At 36.7% G+C, this 15904-nt stretch overlaps 1 protein-coding gene across 1 annotated transcript; it reads right to left on the bottom strand.

Moving 5' to 3' along the window:
* GCK72_005992 (uncharacterized protein) lies at window positions 1–7072 on the bottom strand (the record flags this gene model as incomplete). The annotated part of the gene is made up of 16 exons (XM_053725425.1): window positions 1–131; window positions 186–370; window positions 416–624; window positions 691–892; window positions 945–1289; window positions 1339–1585; window positions 1953–2085; window positions 2133–3858; window positions 3908–4268; window positions 5311–5464; window positions 5509–5702; window positions 5749–5904; window positions 5951–6258; window positions 6304–6454; window positions 6505–6817; window positions 6863–7072. 16 exons carry the CDS (start codon window positions 7070–7072, stop codon window positions 1–3), a joined length of 5025 nt encoding a protein of 1674 aa, XP_053589619.1.
* Between the last annotated feature and the right edge of the window lie 8832 nt (window positions 7073–15904).

Raw genomic sequence — 15904 nt, 5'->3', positions numbered from 1 at the left:
TTATGAACAAGAAAGTGACGTTGAGATAGAAGAATCTCCGACTGAGGATGATGGAATTGAGAGAAGAGGCTCCGAATTGTCTGTTAAAGTACCACAATCATCAACTGGAGAACACGAGACTGAACGATTTGCTGCAAATAATACATAAAAATTAATTGAGCTTTCGAGAAAGAAAGAGGACTCACTTCTTGTTCCATTAGTGAATTCATGTTTCTGTGCTCCAGTTATCTCTTCCATTTCGTATACTCCACTTCCAAGATCTTCTTCATCGTAATGATTCAAATCAGCATACTCATTACCATTTCCACCACTCCGAAACCGACGGAATAGTCGGGAAATCGAATCTGCCGGGGACGAAGTGTGCTCGTTGCTGGAAAAATGTAATTTTGAACTTTCTTTCGTTGAGTTTTCCAACCTTTTATTCGAATTCCAAAACGGCTTTTTCTTTCCAAATGGCGATGCATCTCGTATTCTTTTTGCTAGTGGGGATGGATCACGGAGGAACAAATGCTTGTTTTTCCTCCGTGGTTGGGGACAAGATCTGAGTCCATCTTCCTTCTTGGGATCACTGTTTGATGTTGTTAAGAACGAGTCATTGTCAATTAGAGCATGCTCATCGTCTTCCTAAAAAGTAAAAATGTGTATGTTCTCCATATGACTGTTTCGAAGATTCCAGACCTCTTGACATACCTGGAAAATGATTTCATCTGGACTTGAAGCCCTTGCAGCCAATTTCATTGTTCCATCCAATGTTCTAGAGGTGGGTCTCGGTGAAGCAGCAGTTGTTATTGCTCCTGATGTTCCATTCTCGTTTACTTTCACAGGAACTGCATCTCCACATGACAAAGAACGTTTGCGTGTTGGGAAAACGGTGACTATTCCCCGTTTCCTTCTAAAAACAAAACAGTTCCAAACATGGAAAAAGGAAAAGAAGCGTGACTTACTGATGGGGAGCTGTTGTCAAATCTCGATATGATGGATATTGACTTTGAGACGGTGAATCAGATTGGGAACTGTATCCATCAAGAATACTTGCTCGTCGGAATGATGGCTCCAGATCTTCCAAATTATTAGGAATAGCTGGGACAGAATTGTTGGCAATATTTGGTACGTCAATGAATTCTAAATTCAATTTCTCTCCGTCTGGAAGTGAGGTTGATCGTTTTCGGAGAGCCAAGGTATCATGGTCAAAAGTTGATGGACGAGATGGTCGAGAAGAGGATGCATTCGATATAGTGGATGCGAAAATTCTAGATGCACTGAATCCGTTGTACTTCGAGGCGTTGCTTCTGTAACAAAACATGTGTTTATCATATCTATCTTCTCTCTTAAACCGACTTTTTTCTTCCAGAATTTTTCGATCCGAACAAAGATGCCGATTGATTGATTAAACTTTCTCGATCTTCTTCATAAAGTTTTGGCATTTCTCGGTTAGAAGTGCCCCGTGAAGTGAATCCACCACTATTCAATGGTTGATTGTAATATATCACATCGTGATTCGTCCGAACCAATGCAGCTGATTGTCTTTTCATTATTTGACTGCTCTTTTCAGTAGCCAAAGACAACGATGATTCACGATTGACACCTGTAATTGAATTGAATAAAGAGAAAAAGTTGTGCTATTAAATTCATTAAATTTCTAAAAGCATGCATTGATGTCACAAAGAAGCAAACGCGTAAAAATAAAAGATCAAGTTCAAGTTGAGTTTCCTGGCTTCTAGTTTCTTCTCCCGAGTATTCTTCTCCTAATCTTGATCTGTGCTTGTAGAAGAAGAAGATGATGATGATGAAGTAGTTGATGCAATGAATCGAAGATTCATTTGTGATGGCTCTTGGAATGGACATGCAGGGACAAGGGCAGTTAGACGATGGGCTTAACAGAAAATAGGTTAAGACAAGACAACATGACGTGCACACTAGAAACAAAGAGAGTACACATGACCCCAACTGACCCCAACTAGATCCTCGATTCTTCAGATTTGGACGAGGGAAGATATCCGGAACAACCATTTTATCCTCGATGGTATCTGTGAATTCGTATCCAGCTCTTCCATTCAACCAATATGTTGTCATCTGTCCTTTTCCCTGTAATAAACATTTTCAGATTCTGATTCATCCAAAGCTCAAACTACCTTGATTGCCATTGTTCCTCGTTCTTCTAACAAAAAGCCTTGATCAATAGATGCAAGCACTTTCTGAGTTGAAGAAGAGCAATGAATTCTGAGTGCTTCTCCGTTACTTTCCATTCGAGATGCTGTATTGACTGTATCTCCGAATAATGTGTATCTTGGCATAGTTTTTCCGACAACTCCAGCAACGCAAGGACCCGTATGCATTCCAATTCGAATCATTAGTTGTTCTCCTGTCCGATGAGGAATCGAGAATGTTCTGACAGCTGATAGAATATGAATAGCCATCATTGCAATCTGCTCAGCATGATATTCCATTGTTTTGTACTGCGGAACTCCAGATACGACCATGTAGGCGTCACCAATCGTCTCCACTTTGTAAACGTCGTACCGTCGAATTATGCTATCAAATAGAGTGTAAAGCTTATTAAGGAAAGTGACCACTTCCATTGGAGTCGATTCTCCAGAAATCGTTGTGAACCCGACAATATCAGAGAAATAGATAGTCACAGGTGGGAATGCTTCTGGAATCACATCTTGTCCAGCCAGTAGTTGTTCTGCTACTGAACTTGGAAGCATTCTTTGAAGAAGGTGCTGACTTCTCCGTTGTTCATCTTTCAGTTCAATTGTTCTCTCATCAACGAGATCTTCAAGTTGTGTTTGATATTTCTCCATCATCAAAACCATATGATCCATGATGTTTTGTTTGTAAATTTGATGGAAGAGAGGTTTCAATTTGTTTTTGATTGACTTGAATTCCGGTCGTTGACTTGGATCATGATGCCAGCATCCAGCCATCACTTCTTTCACATAGTTTTGAACTTCGAGATCAGAAGTATCCGGACGGAAATATGGATCACTGTAGACACGTCGAACTGTCTTCTCCACCAATGCTCTGCACTCAACACTATCTTTCTTCGGTACTCCTTCTCCGTTCACATCTCCTCGTTGAACATAGATTTTATACGGTCCTTCCCTTGTGAAAATCTCATGAAAGATGATGCCGAATGAGTAAACATCAGCTTTTGGACTTGGTGGATTCATCAGGGGAGTCATTCCGTTGATCGTCATACCTTCTGGAGCAGTCCATAAGAAGTTTTCCCAGATATTATAATTGCTGTCGTACAAAATTCCGTCACGAAGTTCTCGTAATCCGAAATCAGCAATTTGAAGGGTCCATCGAGATGTTATGAGACAGTTGGTTGATTTCAGATTTCCATGCATTTTCAGCTCGGAATCATGAATATAAACCATCCCCTTCACCAAATCATCTACAAACGAAGCCACATACATATGATCCAATTTCAGATTCTCATTTCTCAGAATATCGTTTAGTGATCCTTTCGAACAATACTCTCGGACTACGGTAACACATTGTTGACAAACGATAATTCCAAGGAAGTTGTTCACATTCGGATGAGCCAGTTGACGCATTGCTCTCAACTCCTTTTTCGCTTCACGAGTCAGTTCTTTCGGCTTCCTGTTATACATAAAGTCTTTCAATCCAACAAGAGTCCCTTTGTACGAAGCAAGTCCCCGCATTCCAGTTCCTTGAATCGGTGCTTTACTCCACCAAGGCATCTTCGTTTTGGCGAATTGCATCACATCTGATTGCATCAGGGAAGCAGTCGATTCGTTGTTCACTGCTCCGACCACTCGACGAACTTCGTATGGATCAATCTTCCAAATCATCGATAATTCTTTCTCGAAACGACGACTTCGGAGAAGGCTAAAATAAGAAAGAGTGAACTCGGTTATCTAGTGATTACTAAACTCACTTCAAGGTAAAACCAGTGAGGATTAAACAGAAAATTGCAATGAGTACCATGACAATGAAGGTTACATAACTGAATACTCCTTTCTGCCGACAATTTTCTCCATGGAAACCACAATTTGGTTCATCAAGAGGTGGAATTCCGTTCGGCCAAATAATCATCGGTGACTTGAATTGAAGTATCGGAAGACGATCTTTATCAGGAGCTTCCACAAATATGGCTGTCAAATCGAGGGCGTGATTCAGTGGATAGTACTTGGGATCTGATTTATTATCAACTGATGTTACTTCTTGCCAGCTCAAAAGAGAGAAATTTCCTTTCGAGTTTCCTCGTTCATCGATTCTCATGTCGAAACCTTGGATACCTGAAATTTTATATGTTCGACGCCACTTTATTATTCATCTAATTTATTTTCCCGTCTTTCATAAAACGAGCTCAGGCTTTTTAGAGTAAACAACAACTTTCTAGCTTCTCACTTCATTTTCTTTAGGTAAACAAGTAGCCAAGTTCAATGAAAAACGTGATGGTCAGTAGGTGGAGATATCCGGTAAATACACCCAGTAAACACTCGAAACCTCGGTCAAAACAAAACAAAAAGGAGTATAAAAGAAGCTCATGAAACAGATCTTCATCAAGCACTCATCTGCACTGCACTCGTCTTCAATATGAAATTTAGTGCCTACATTTTCCAAGTTATGGTTGTCATTCTCATTATCGGAGTAGCAACTTCTCAGGTACCTTTTCAAACACTTTAAACTACCCAACTATACATTTTTAAGCCACTAATTCGTGAAAAGAGAAAAATCAGAGATGCTCTGAAGAAGATCGGAGACAGCGCATTCTCGTCATTTGGCGCAGCAGCTGGAAGTACTCTCGGAGGTCGAGTCGGAAATATTAAGATTCCTCGACGCGGTTGATTCGATGACTCATATCAAAATAATCATGTTGTCGTCTAATAATGATTGTTTTTAAGTAAAATAACAAAAATGGGTTTGAATAAACATTTGATTGAAAAATGATAAGAATACTGGCAGCTAAGTGTTCATTTTGATACGTTTGTCAAATGTTCACCAGTGGAATTTATTACTTTTTTCTCTTTTCTTTTATTATTTTGAACCCTGTTCTGGCTCAAGATAAGGAAGGGAAGGAACCTCCACTCATGACATTGCTTCCATCAGACAACAATGAAGGATATCCAATCAAGCAGCAATTTGGAAATGAGTTAATCAATAAGTTCTATCATATTGGAGAAGGTGTCGAGTATCATACAACTCCGTCCCAACCGATATAATCTATTTTCCTTTTCTAATTGATTTTTTTTGGAATAAATAAAGTATGGGAAATTTTTTTTCAAATTCGAATGATGGATAAATGCCTTTTTGTTTCTCACACCCTCTTGAACTCACTTCTATACTTTTTGTTGACTATCCTGTCGATAATTGCCTTTCCATCAGCTGTGGGATCATATGATTCATCACTACCGTACTCCTCAACCAGTTCATGAATTGCTCTTGCATACAAATAAACTGCATCGTAAAGGTAGCAGGCAATTCGATTTCCCTGGAAAGACATATATAAATCAGTGTTTTATTTTTCAAAATTACCTTTAAATTGTCAGTCTTCTGAACTCCAAAATGATGCATGTAATCACCGGCTTTTTTCCAGAAGTTATAAAATCGTTGACTGTTTAATTTGACTGGGGTTGGAATAATGGAAAGAGCACTTTTCGCATAGTCTAGCATTTTACGATCTGATGAGTTATTGGCGTCCCACGAATGATGCAAGTATGTCATGGTATCTGGAAAAATATCATCCAGAACTATACTCAAAACGAGAAAACTAACTTCTCAGGAAGTGATTGTTCATTGCATGATATACATTGAGCCAATCGTAGTTAGTGTCCACATAAATCAACATGTATCCCTGTTCAGTCAGTCCCAATTCTCCCATTATTGATAACATTGTACGGAAAAGTCGGACATTGTCAAAGGTTAGATAAACTGAAAAAGACCACAAATGAGAGATGAAATGATATAAGAAACGTACTTCTGGTTGTCTTCATGGTTGATGTGATTGCATCTTCGACACTTTGAATATCCTGTGGACTACTTATATCCATTTTCGAGAATTCCAGTTTTGAAACATTCATGATTTCAAACTTATACTCTTCGAACTTGTTTTCAGTCTCCATCATTCTCTTCAGTGTTTCAAAAAGTTCATTTCTTGATTGACCTTTCTTGACATCGTAGACAACTGAGAACTTCCTCCAATTGTATTCTTTCATTAGAGCCATGAATGCTTTGAAAATCTCTCCTGCTGGTGGAACAGTACGTGCGAAAGTACGGTAATGGTAACTGAAAAGTATATTCTAGACAAAATTACTCCAAATGGAAACATACTCATCACGAGAGATATCTTGATCGTTACACCGATAACTGATGATTGGAAGATTCTGAGAAGCGGCCATAGCTGCTTCCGTCTTGCAATTCTTCTCGGGACCAATAAATACACGTGCTCCTGCTTGCCAGTGTTCCATGAATAAACGAGTACCTGAAATTAGAAATAGCTTATTTCTGAAAATCAGAAAATATCAAAGTTACTATGAGAATCATTTCCACAAGTGTTTCCAAAAACATATTTCAATTGGTAATCCGGAATAATTGTTGAATCTTGATTAATTTCTACGATTGCAGCTACAAGAGCACCAGAAACAACAGAAACATATGCATCAGTAGTTAGACAGTGCACGATTTGATTCAGTTTTTTGGAGAAACTCTCTCGATCTTTTGAGGAATTTTGGGCAGAATTGGAAGCGGATAGATTGAGCAGATATTGATCGATTTCGCCCATTAATGTAGGAACTGCTGCCAGGTAACTGATTAGAATTTCTCGTTTGTCTCCTTTTTTGGGTAACTAAAAAAAGAAAGTTTATATTTTGAAATGTGAAGAAAAACGAACCCTTTTGACCAATGACTCCAACAGGAACGGATTCGCTCCTGCACCCAAAGAGGCTTCTGGAGAAGGAGCTGGTATTGCATCTGCATTTGATGACGTCACACATAACGTGGAAATCAGAAGAACAACCGATAATTCAATCAGTTGCTGTCGTCCCGGTGAAAAGGCGAATGTGTGGTAGAACCGGAGAGCTTCGACACTTGTCGGCCACATTCATCAACTCATTTCACTTTTTGTTTTATAAATGACCACTTATGCAATGACACGTGGCAATATGTGGATACTCTGAACAGATTGAATGATTTCAATTAAGATACGTGGAACGAAAGTAAAGTTCACGGAAAAAATAGGGAAGAAGAAGATAATAAGAGAACGGATAGGTAGGAGAGGAACATTTTCGCACAATACGTTTCCCAAAATAAAAATTTGAACTTGTATCTTGAAAATTGAAGATCTTTAATGTTGGAAAGAAGTTCAAAATGAAACGGAAACCAACCGAATCCTCTCTTTTTTCTGTCTATTGAACTTGTTCAACTTGTTCAAGGACATGAGAATCTCCCTTTTTTCCGAAATTTGTCTTTCTGTGTCCATCCAAAAAAGCAGTGATCAAAAACCATCCGAAAATGGATAAAGCACACTTTATTTTTGTGCAATTTCTCTCTTTTCGGAAAGATAAACAATAAAAGGAACACTTGTTAAAAGTCACGTCATCCAAAGAGTAACTTAACAGAATAAGTGTGTTCCGAAAGATACAATTCGAAAATTTCAAAAGTTTGTATTTTCTAACATCAGAGTGACTAATATAGTCAAATAAGATAATCTTTTTGATTTCCAAATGAAAATGAGTAGGATAATGGAGAGGAAAAGAGAAAAAGACGAAGAAGGGGATTAGACGGAAATTGGAGTAAGGAAATTTATTATTTTCATTGTTGGAGCTGCAAACAAATATGACGGAACACATTCAGATGAGCACAAATCTCTTTTTACGAATCTTATAAATTCTCTTCTGAAAATTGCAACAATTCTGAGAATCTCTCATATGTTTGGCAGTAAAATGTGGTTCGTTGAAATTGTCTCTGACGTCTATTTTTCTTCGAAAAGAAATAAACAGAAACACCAAGCACAACGGCTATAAATCTCCGAAATCTTATTAAAACGAAGTATTCAGGTCAGTTGAGTGTTCAAATATAATCGAAATTTCAGCTGCTTTTGGAAGTTAAGAGATTTGAAAAAAAGACAAGACTACGGTAGATGCAAATTAATTTGCAGAAAATCCTATGAAAAAAGAATAAGGAAGATTACTGTAGTTAGTCACTCTTGAAACTAATTCTCGATTTTGTTGATGCAGGTTGAAGTAGACCAATACCAAAATTAGTAATAAAAAGAACAAGAGATTGTGGAGGAGGAAAAAAGCAAAACAAGAAAATAGTTTTGGATGGATAGAAAAAAAGAAGACTCGTGTATTAATTATATGTATATTATTATATATTCTCTCTCTCTCTCTTTCTCCCACTCCTTTTTTCATGACAAGTTTTTGATGAATTGAAACTGAAACTGAAAATGAGAGAGAGAGAGAAAATTAGGAGAAATAGAGAAAGAAATAAGGAAGAGGATGCACACGATGAAATGAGCATCAGACAGCTGCTCAAACGTTTGCAAAACCACTGCGCGTTTTTTTTTGCTTTTGGGATGGAAGAGGGGAGATAGAAAGTGAATGAAATGGCGTGGCAAAGAGGGGATTTTATTGCAAAAAACCTTTTTTCTGTTCTATGTGTCTGCTGTGATTGTCTTTTTTCCGCGTCGAAACAAATGAACAGAACACAATATTAGAAGAAAATGAGTAAATGGATATCTCTACGATATATCTTGTCACTTTTTTTTTTGAAAAGTTGACCGCAAAGTGTGAAATGTGTTTTGAGTGATCTCCGTTGACAGAGGATTGTCGAGAATCGGACCGAGAGAGGATTACAAGAATCATGCATAAAGGTATAAACATGTCATTTTTGTTTGCAAGTTTTAAAACTAGATCGAATCGTGAATACAATGTTTTAAATCAAAACATTCATCGAGAAAAACCTTTTCAATAAGACGATGAGCTTCATCAGAACTATTCCGTGGAAACTCTGAATTCCAGAATAGTATGATTCATTGGCATTATAACCTGAATGTTAGAAAATCCAGAGAAAAATTTTAAAAGTCAGATTGTAAAAGTGAAAAGAGGCAGACACACACTATCAGTTCTTTGAACAATATGAGAGAGACATATGAATAAAGTTCTGATAATAACTTCTGGGAATAGTTTTGTCCAGTAATCAGTGACAAACAAACTCAGAAAACAAGAGCTTGCATGTTTTTATAAGATTCATGAAAATAAGTATTGATTATAGAGAAGTGAGAAGAAAAAAGGAATTGAAACAACTGCATCGCTCGTATCGGATAGCTGATCAGCTGATAGTACTTTCGTTTATCTACTGATCATTAACCCAAAAAAAAGAAAGAATTGAAAATAACAGAAACAAAAATATTATAATTTAAAAAACTTTCCAGCATGAAGACACTTAAAACGAGTGGAAAATTGGAAATAGAAAAAGAAATAAAAAGTTCTGTTGCTTGGAAAATGTCTCTTTTTGTACAATTCCCTTTTGCAGGTGATAATTGATAAGAAATTAGAAAAGAAAAATGGAGAAAATGGATAGAAAACAAACGAAACTGAACGACTGGCACAGCGATCAATCTACAAATTATTAGTGTTTCATAGAAAATAAAACGGTTTTTTTAGAAAACTGATTAAAAAAGAGTGTCGTTTTAATGAACGAAATGTGATAAGATAATAAACTGTTCAAACTTGAAATCATCTGATCGTCGGAAAAGTGCATACAGTCTAATGTTTTAAAGGAGCCAAACTAGTTTTCTATTCCCATTGTTCCAAAATGTTTTCTGGAAACTTTCAGTTCGGATACAGTACACCTTCTGAGTTTTGAACGTCAATAATCGGAAAATTTGAAAAGTCTATAGACTATAGTTTGACCGGTCATACATTGATAAATGTATGAAAAAGATGGAAACATTCTCGTCACGTCTAGCCAATGCACAAAGAATTCTTTTTGTAAAGGAATGTTTCTTTGGTGTTCGAGATATTTGATATTTATTTAACTATTTAAATATACAGAAAATGTCACTGGAGGTCAGGTAAAGTCCCTCACGAGACTAAACCTGAGAAAGGAAACCGGGAATAAGGAATTAGAAAATAGGTGTTGGGCAAGGGGGGGGGGGGAGAATAAAGAAAGAAAAAAATCAGAATCGTGCAATATTATTTACAAGAAGAGAGTTGAATTCCGATGGGCAAAGGAAATGGGGGACATTAATAGTTAAGGCATTCCAAATAGGTATTACAGTTGAGAAGAAATTAGAGCAATTAGGATTTATACAGATAAGAGACATTGGGCGACGGGAGGAGGAACTTAACCTGACATGGGTCTCAAGACTAGGAAAATATGAGGCGCCGATTATAAGATTGTATAAGAAAAGTAGTTGCGCTTTGAGCCTACGGTGGCGCATAGAAAAGAGGTCAAGTTGGGAGAGGCGATCCGAGTAGGAACAATAAGGTGTGTTACAGCGTTGAAGAATTTTCCGCGAAAAGAATCTGAGAGGAGTTTCGAGCTTGTGCGCTAGTTTAGATGATGGGGGAGGCGAATAAACGACGGAGCAGTATTCAACTAGAGGGAGTACGTAAGTTTTGAATAGGAAGATATAAAATTGGGGAGAGTTGGATTTGAAAGATTTCAGTAGTTGTTTTGAACGGAGTAAGGCGAGAGCAACAGCCCGATTAATGTGTCTAGTGAACTTGAGATTAGGTTCTATTAATAAACCTAAATCCCTAACAGAATCAACGGAATCAATGAGGGAACCTCCAATAGTGTACGGGTGAGAAGAGTTTCGAGGTCCGAGACGAAGAAGGGCAGTCTTAGAGTGGGCCAGAGGTAAGGAGTTATCAGAAGCCCAAGACTCTACCAAGTCTATTCCCATTTGAAGTGCTAGAGGATCATGAGAGTAAAGCTTAATATCGTCAGCGAAAGCTGCGATACATAGCGATGAAATGTCAGCAAGTTTGAGCAGGAGATCATTAATAAAGACTAAAAACAAGAGAGGGCCAGAGACGGAGCCCTGGGGGACACCGGAGGGGATAGAAGCAGATAATTGATAAGAAAATAGAAAAGAAAAATGGAGAAAATGGATAGAAAACAAACGAAACTGAACGACTGACACAGCGATCAATCTACAAATTATTAGTGTTTCATAGAAAATAAAACGGTTTTTTTAGAAAACTGATTAAAAAGAGTGTCGTTTTAATGAACGAAATGTGATAAGATAATAAACTGTTCAAACTTGAAATCATCTGATCGTCGGAAAAGTGCATACAGTCTAATGTTTTAAAGGAGCCAAACTAGTTTTCTATTCCCATTGTTCCAAAATGTTTTCTGGAAACTTTCAGTTCGGATACAGTACACCTTCTGAGTTTTGAACGTCAATAATCGGAAAATTTGAAAAGTCTATAGACTATAGTTTGACCGGTCATACATTGATAAATGTATGAAAAAGATGGAAACATTCTCGTCACGTCTAGCCAATGCACAAAGAATTCTTTTTGTAAAGGAATGTTTCTTTGGTGTTCGAGATATACAAGATCACCTGACAACATGAGAAAAAAGATCTACACGAGAGAGAACAAGTGTGTGCTAATGAGTGGGTTTGTGCAAGAAAAAAGAGAAAAATGAGCTCAGTTTCATCATTAGAAAGTGCACACAAACTTACTCTTCATGTATACAAAAAAACTGGAGAAAAAAGAAGAAAAAGAACGAATGAATGCATTATTGAAAAGCAATTTTAGTGAATGAGAGTTGGGTGGAAAATCAGATATGATGAACAGAAATCTTGACTTCAAAACGATAACTTGGTTGACAGCAGATCCAAAATTTCAATTGAACATGAATGATATAGCGATTCCTTTCCAAGCTACAGTATACCTTATGCAACTGGTCAATCTAATAAGAAAATTAAAACGAACATACTTTTTGAGATGTCAAGAGTCATATCTAACGTACTTGTTTGTTGTTTTTTTTGGATACCAAGAAATTCGAAGAACAGAAAGAATTCGAGAGTGCACGCATCTATAATTGCACCGACTCTTCCTTCTTGTTCTTTTTCTCTTCCAGACGTTTTTCGAGAGAAAAAAGATATAAACAAAAGCAGGAAGTGACCGTTCATCATTATCTTCGTCTGGATCCATGGGAAATGAATAAAAGAAGAAAAGAAGAAGAAGAAGTAGAAGAAGAAAAAAGTATCCAAAAGGAGAAATGAAATTGATGATGCATGAGAAACTGACGACGACGATTCTCTCCCTCATTATGTTTGCAAATTCATGTTGCACATGTACATAATCCACAATGATCCTTCTTTCCTTTTCTCAACACGCACCTTTAACTATTTTTGGGAATGACACGCGATGGATGACTTCTCTCTTCCCGAGACTTACGTTAGCTTTTTTTCTATTCCGAACCGAAATGAGATAGGAAATAAGAGAAAGAATGAGAGGAAATGGAGAAGGATAATGGCTCTTTTTATGACTATTTTCGTCTGATTCTTTGCAAAAACACCATCTCGTTTTGCAGCGGGAACCTCGATTCTTGGTGTGCAAAGGTTTTGTAAAAGAAATGAGAAGATTTGAGGATTTTTGAAAGTTTCTCAGCCTTCGGAAAACTAATAATCTAGAGTATTACACTCAAAGTCATTGCATTTTTGAAAAGGTTCGATTGGAAACAAAAATGAAAAAAGAGAGGACAGACAGCTGAAAATTAAATTGTTTGCAAGCAGCAAAACGGGTGGAAAGAGTCATGAAATCAAGGAAAAATAAATTAAAGTAAAGTTCGTATAGTGTTTCTCGGCTAATGAAATAGATCAGACATGCGGCCTCTCTTGTTGTTTATACTTAGTTTCCAGATAGGATTGAAATATTCTAGAAGTTATTCGGGGACATTCTGGAATTTATTTGGAAAAATAGGTGATTAGATCTACAGCATCAAATGGGTTGAATTTTCTTTGTTTCTGTTCTAAAAATCACTCTTCCAGATCAAGTGTAGATCATGAGTCACCAGTTTATCTGGATCATGGTAATCAATTCCAAGAAGTCCAAAATTCGAAAGTTTCTCATATAAATCATAATCTGAAACTCTCTAGATTAAGAACTCTTTCACCATGGAAAACCCCTCAATACACGTTTTTTTCGTTTGCAGAAAATATTCCCACGATGGGACAGACATACTCGAAATATTCCGTTTTTTTTCTCACGACCTATTGGCCAAAAATCAAAAAAATTCAGAAAAACAACAAAGAGAAATCATAAGAGCGATGAATTCGAGTAAATAAATTGAAATTTAAAAGCTTCGTCATCTGAGAGAGTACAACGCCTTCCAAGAAATCAGGAAAATACAGCTAAAAAGTGAAATGAGTCATGAAATTCACGTGAGCTCTCAAGCTCAAAAAGCTTTTTACTACAACTACAACAACACACGGTGCTTCAAGAGCAGCTCCACGACAGAGTATTTTTTGCAAAAAAAGTGAGTGAGTAGGAGACGGGGAAGTCTCGAGACGACGGCAACGGCGGATGGAAGACGACGCCGTCAACAACACGGAGCAAAAATGTGAGCAAGTGTGTGCAAAATGATTAATTCCATTTTGTGGAAATGAAAAAGAAACTATTCGACTCGAAGGCCGAGTTATAATTGATTCACTTCCTATCTGACTCTGGAATCAACCAAAATTTGAATTTGATTTCCAAAAATATATGTAGAGACGACAGTCTGAAATTGTCAGACAAGCAATATGATATGTCGGAAGAGTCACAATATGTACTTCTCGAAAACTAAAAAACAGGAAACAAAAAACCCAAAAAATGACTAATCAAAAAGTACAGTACATCTGGAAAAAACCTAGACAGGGATCGAACAAAACATTGACACAAAATAGGTGTAATTGCTGGTCTATTTTCTGTTCTAATTGTCAAAATTAGGTCCATCAAAACTTTATGATTCCGAAAATTCATAGTATACTGATAAAATATTCAGACCTTACTCAACACTACCCACTGAAATGTTTCAATGCCTCACGACATCATCGTCAGTGTGAAACACTTTTTAGAGAGCATTGATTTAAGCGGAAAAAAATACAGTTGCGAACAAGTCCTGGTTCACTAATTCCATTATGTACACTTCTGGAAAAATGTGATATAATTTCAGATGTTAGATGTGTGCTAAAGGTTCAAATGACCAAAGATAGGGAACAAAATTCAAATCTTTGAGATGGATTTGTTGAGCTAAAATCTGCAGACAACCAGACATAAGTCTCAAATTCAGTTCTAAAAATAAATAATCCAACAAGAAATCTAACTGAAAACTTACAGGTTCTATGTTTAAGAAACCTGCGATGTTAGAAATATAAAGAATTGTCAGGTTCTGTGCAGTTTTCAACCTGTTTCAGGCAAACCAAGAAACCAGACTCCACAAAGAATGGGTTTGATACAGCTGCCAATGACTCATTTTAAATGTATTTTTTGTCTGATAAAAATAAAAAATGTTTTTAAATAGTTTGATTCTTTTGGTTTTATAGAATTTAAAAGAAAGGCAAAAAAAGCAGGAGATGCATATGGGATTACGGTATTATTACAAACTGTGACAAAGGAATTTTTCATGTGTGACAGAGGATTTATAAGAGAAAAAGTTCGGTTTGATAACAGAAGTTAGGGGAAAAAATGAAAGAAATGCACTTTGGTGTCAATTTTTCTGCAGATTCAGAACTCAATCCTCTTGATCTTTTGATCTCTGCAGAGTCATTTGAGAAGAATTCTGTTGAAATACGCCCCAAAAAACCTTTGAAAGTCGATTGAAAGCAAGTGAAAAGAAGGAGCAAAAGTGAAAAGTTTTCGTCTTCTCAAGTTTTCCAGTTTTCATGTGCATACATAATTATGGCCCTTTTGAATAAATTCCATTTCTCTCCTCATCTCTTTCATTCTATTTCATATCCATTTCAAATTGAAATCCTTCTTTGACTGAATCCTTACTAAAATGAATTACTCGAAAATTCCGCAAAAAAGAACCGACTTTTCTGCAAAAAAGAAGAGAAAATAGTCATTTTGCAGAGTGGCCTTACTCAACTTTCTCTAACTCTCTAACCCGTATTCTCAGTCAATATTTCTCTTGGAGTCGGCTAGAAAAAAGCAAAAAGCATGAAGAAAGAGACGTACTAATGTGCACAAAAAGGTCCTTTTGTTAAAGAAAAGTGAAAGTATGAACAGAGAACGAATAGGAAAAGAACAATAGAAAATAAGAAGAAAAAACATTATGATTAAATGGAGAAACCAAAAGAGAAAACGGAAAAGTACAGTAAGTCAGCAGAAACATTAAAGGAATGATGTTTTCTGCAGGGCAGGTTACCTGGAAACTTGGAGAAAAACTGCTTGATTGTTAAAGCGGACTGTCAAATTACTAATTGGGTAGAGTGGACAACAGTTTTAGAAACTTTAATAGACGCTGACTCAGTAGAAATTAGTTTAAATTATACAACTTTTGTTTCAAAAATGATTCTCTGGTAACCAACTCCAAGATTCTGAAAATACTGAGTACTTATCGAAGCTGAATTCTATGACAGATAATTTTAAAGGTCATGAGTTAGAGATTCTGAAAGTTTCCTTACGTTTCAAATTAGCTGCAGTCTTGTAAGAATTCTCTGTCTTCCGTTTTACCATCAATTGTTCGGAACTTCCAACGAAACGATCAAAATAATCAGAGATGATTCTTTTGATTTAAAATCAGTCTTCATGATTTCATTTTCTGTCACTTCCATTCTCTATTTCGGTCGTTACTTTCCCCATAACCTCTCTTTTTTCCAGGAAATCTGTTATGTCCAGCAGCTCTTTTCATGGATGCTCACTGATCCTCTCTCTCTCTCTTTTTAAATTGAAGATTCGAACACATACACTTTCACAAAAGTCGA

The sequence above is a fragment of the Caenorhabditis remanei genome, chromosome II (assembly GCF_010183535.1).
Source record: "Caenorhabditis remanei strain PX506 chromosome II, whole genome shotgun sequence".
NCBI classification, from domain to species: domain Eukaryota; kingdom Metazoa; phylum Nematoda; class Chromadorea; order Rhabditida; family Rhabditidae; genus Caenorhabditis; species Caenorhabditis remanei.
Note: the sequence above shows the minus strand (reverse complement) of the source record. Positions and strands in the feature narration are given on the sequence as shown.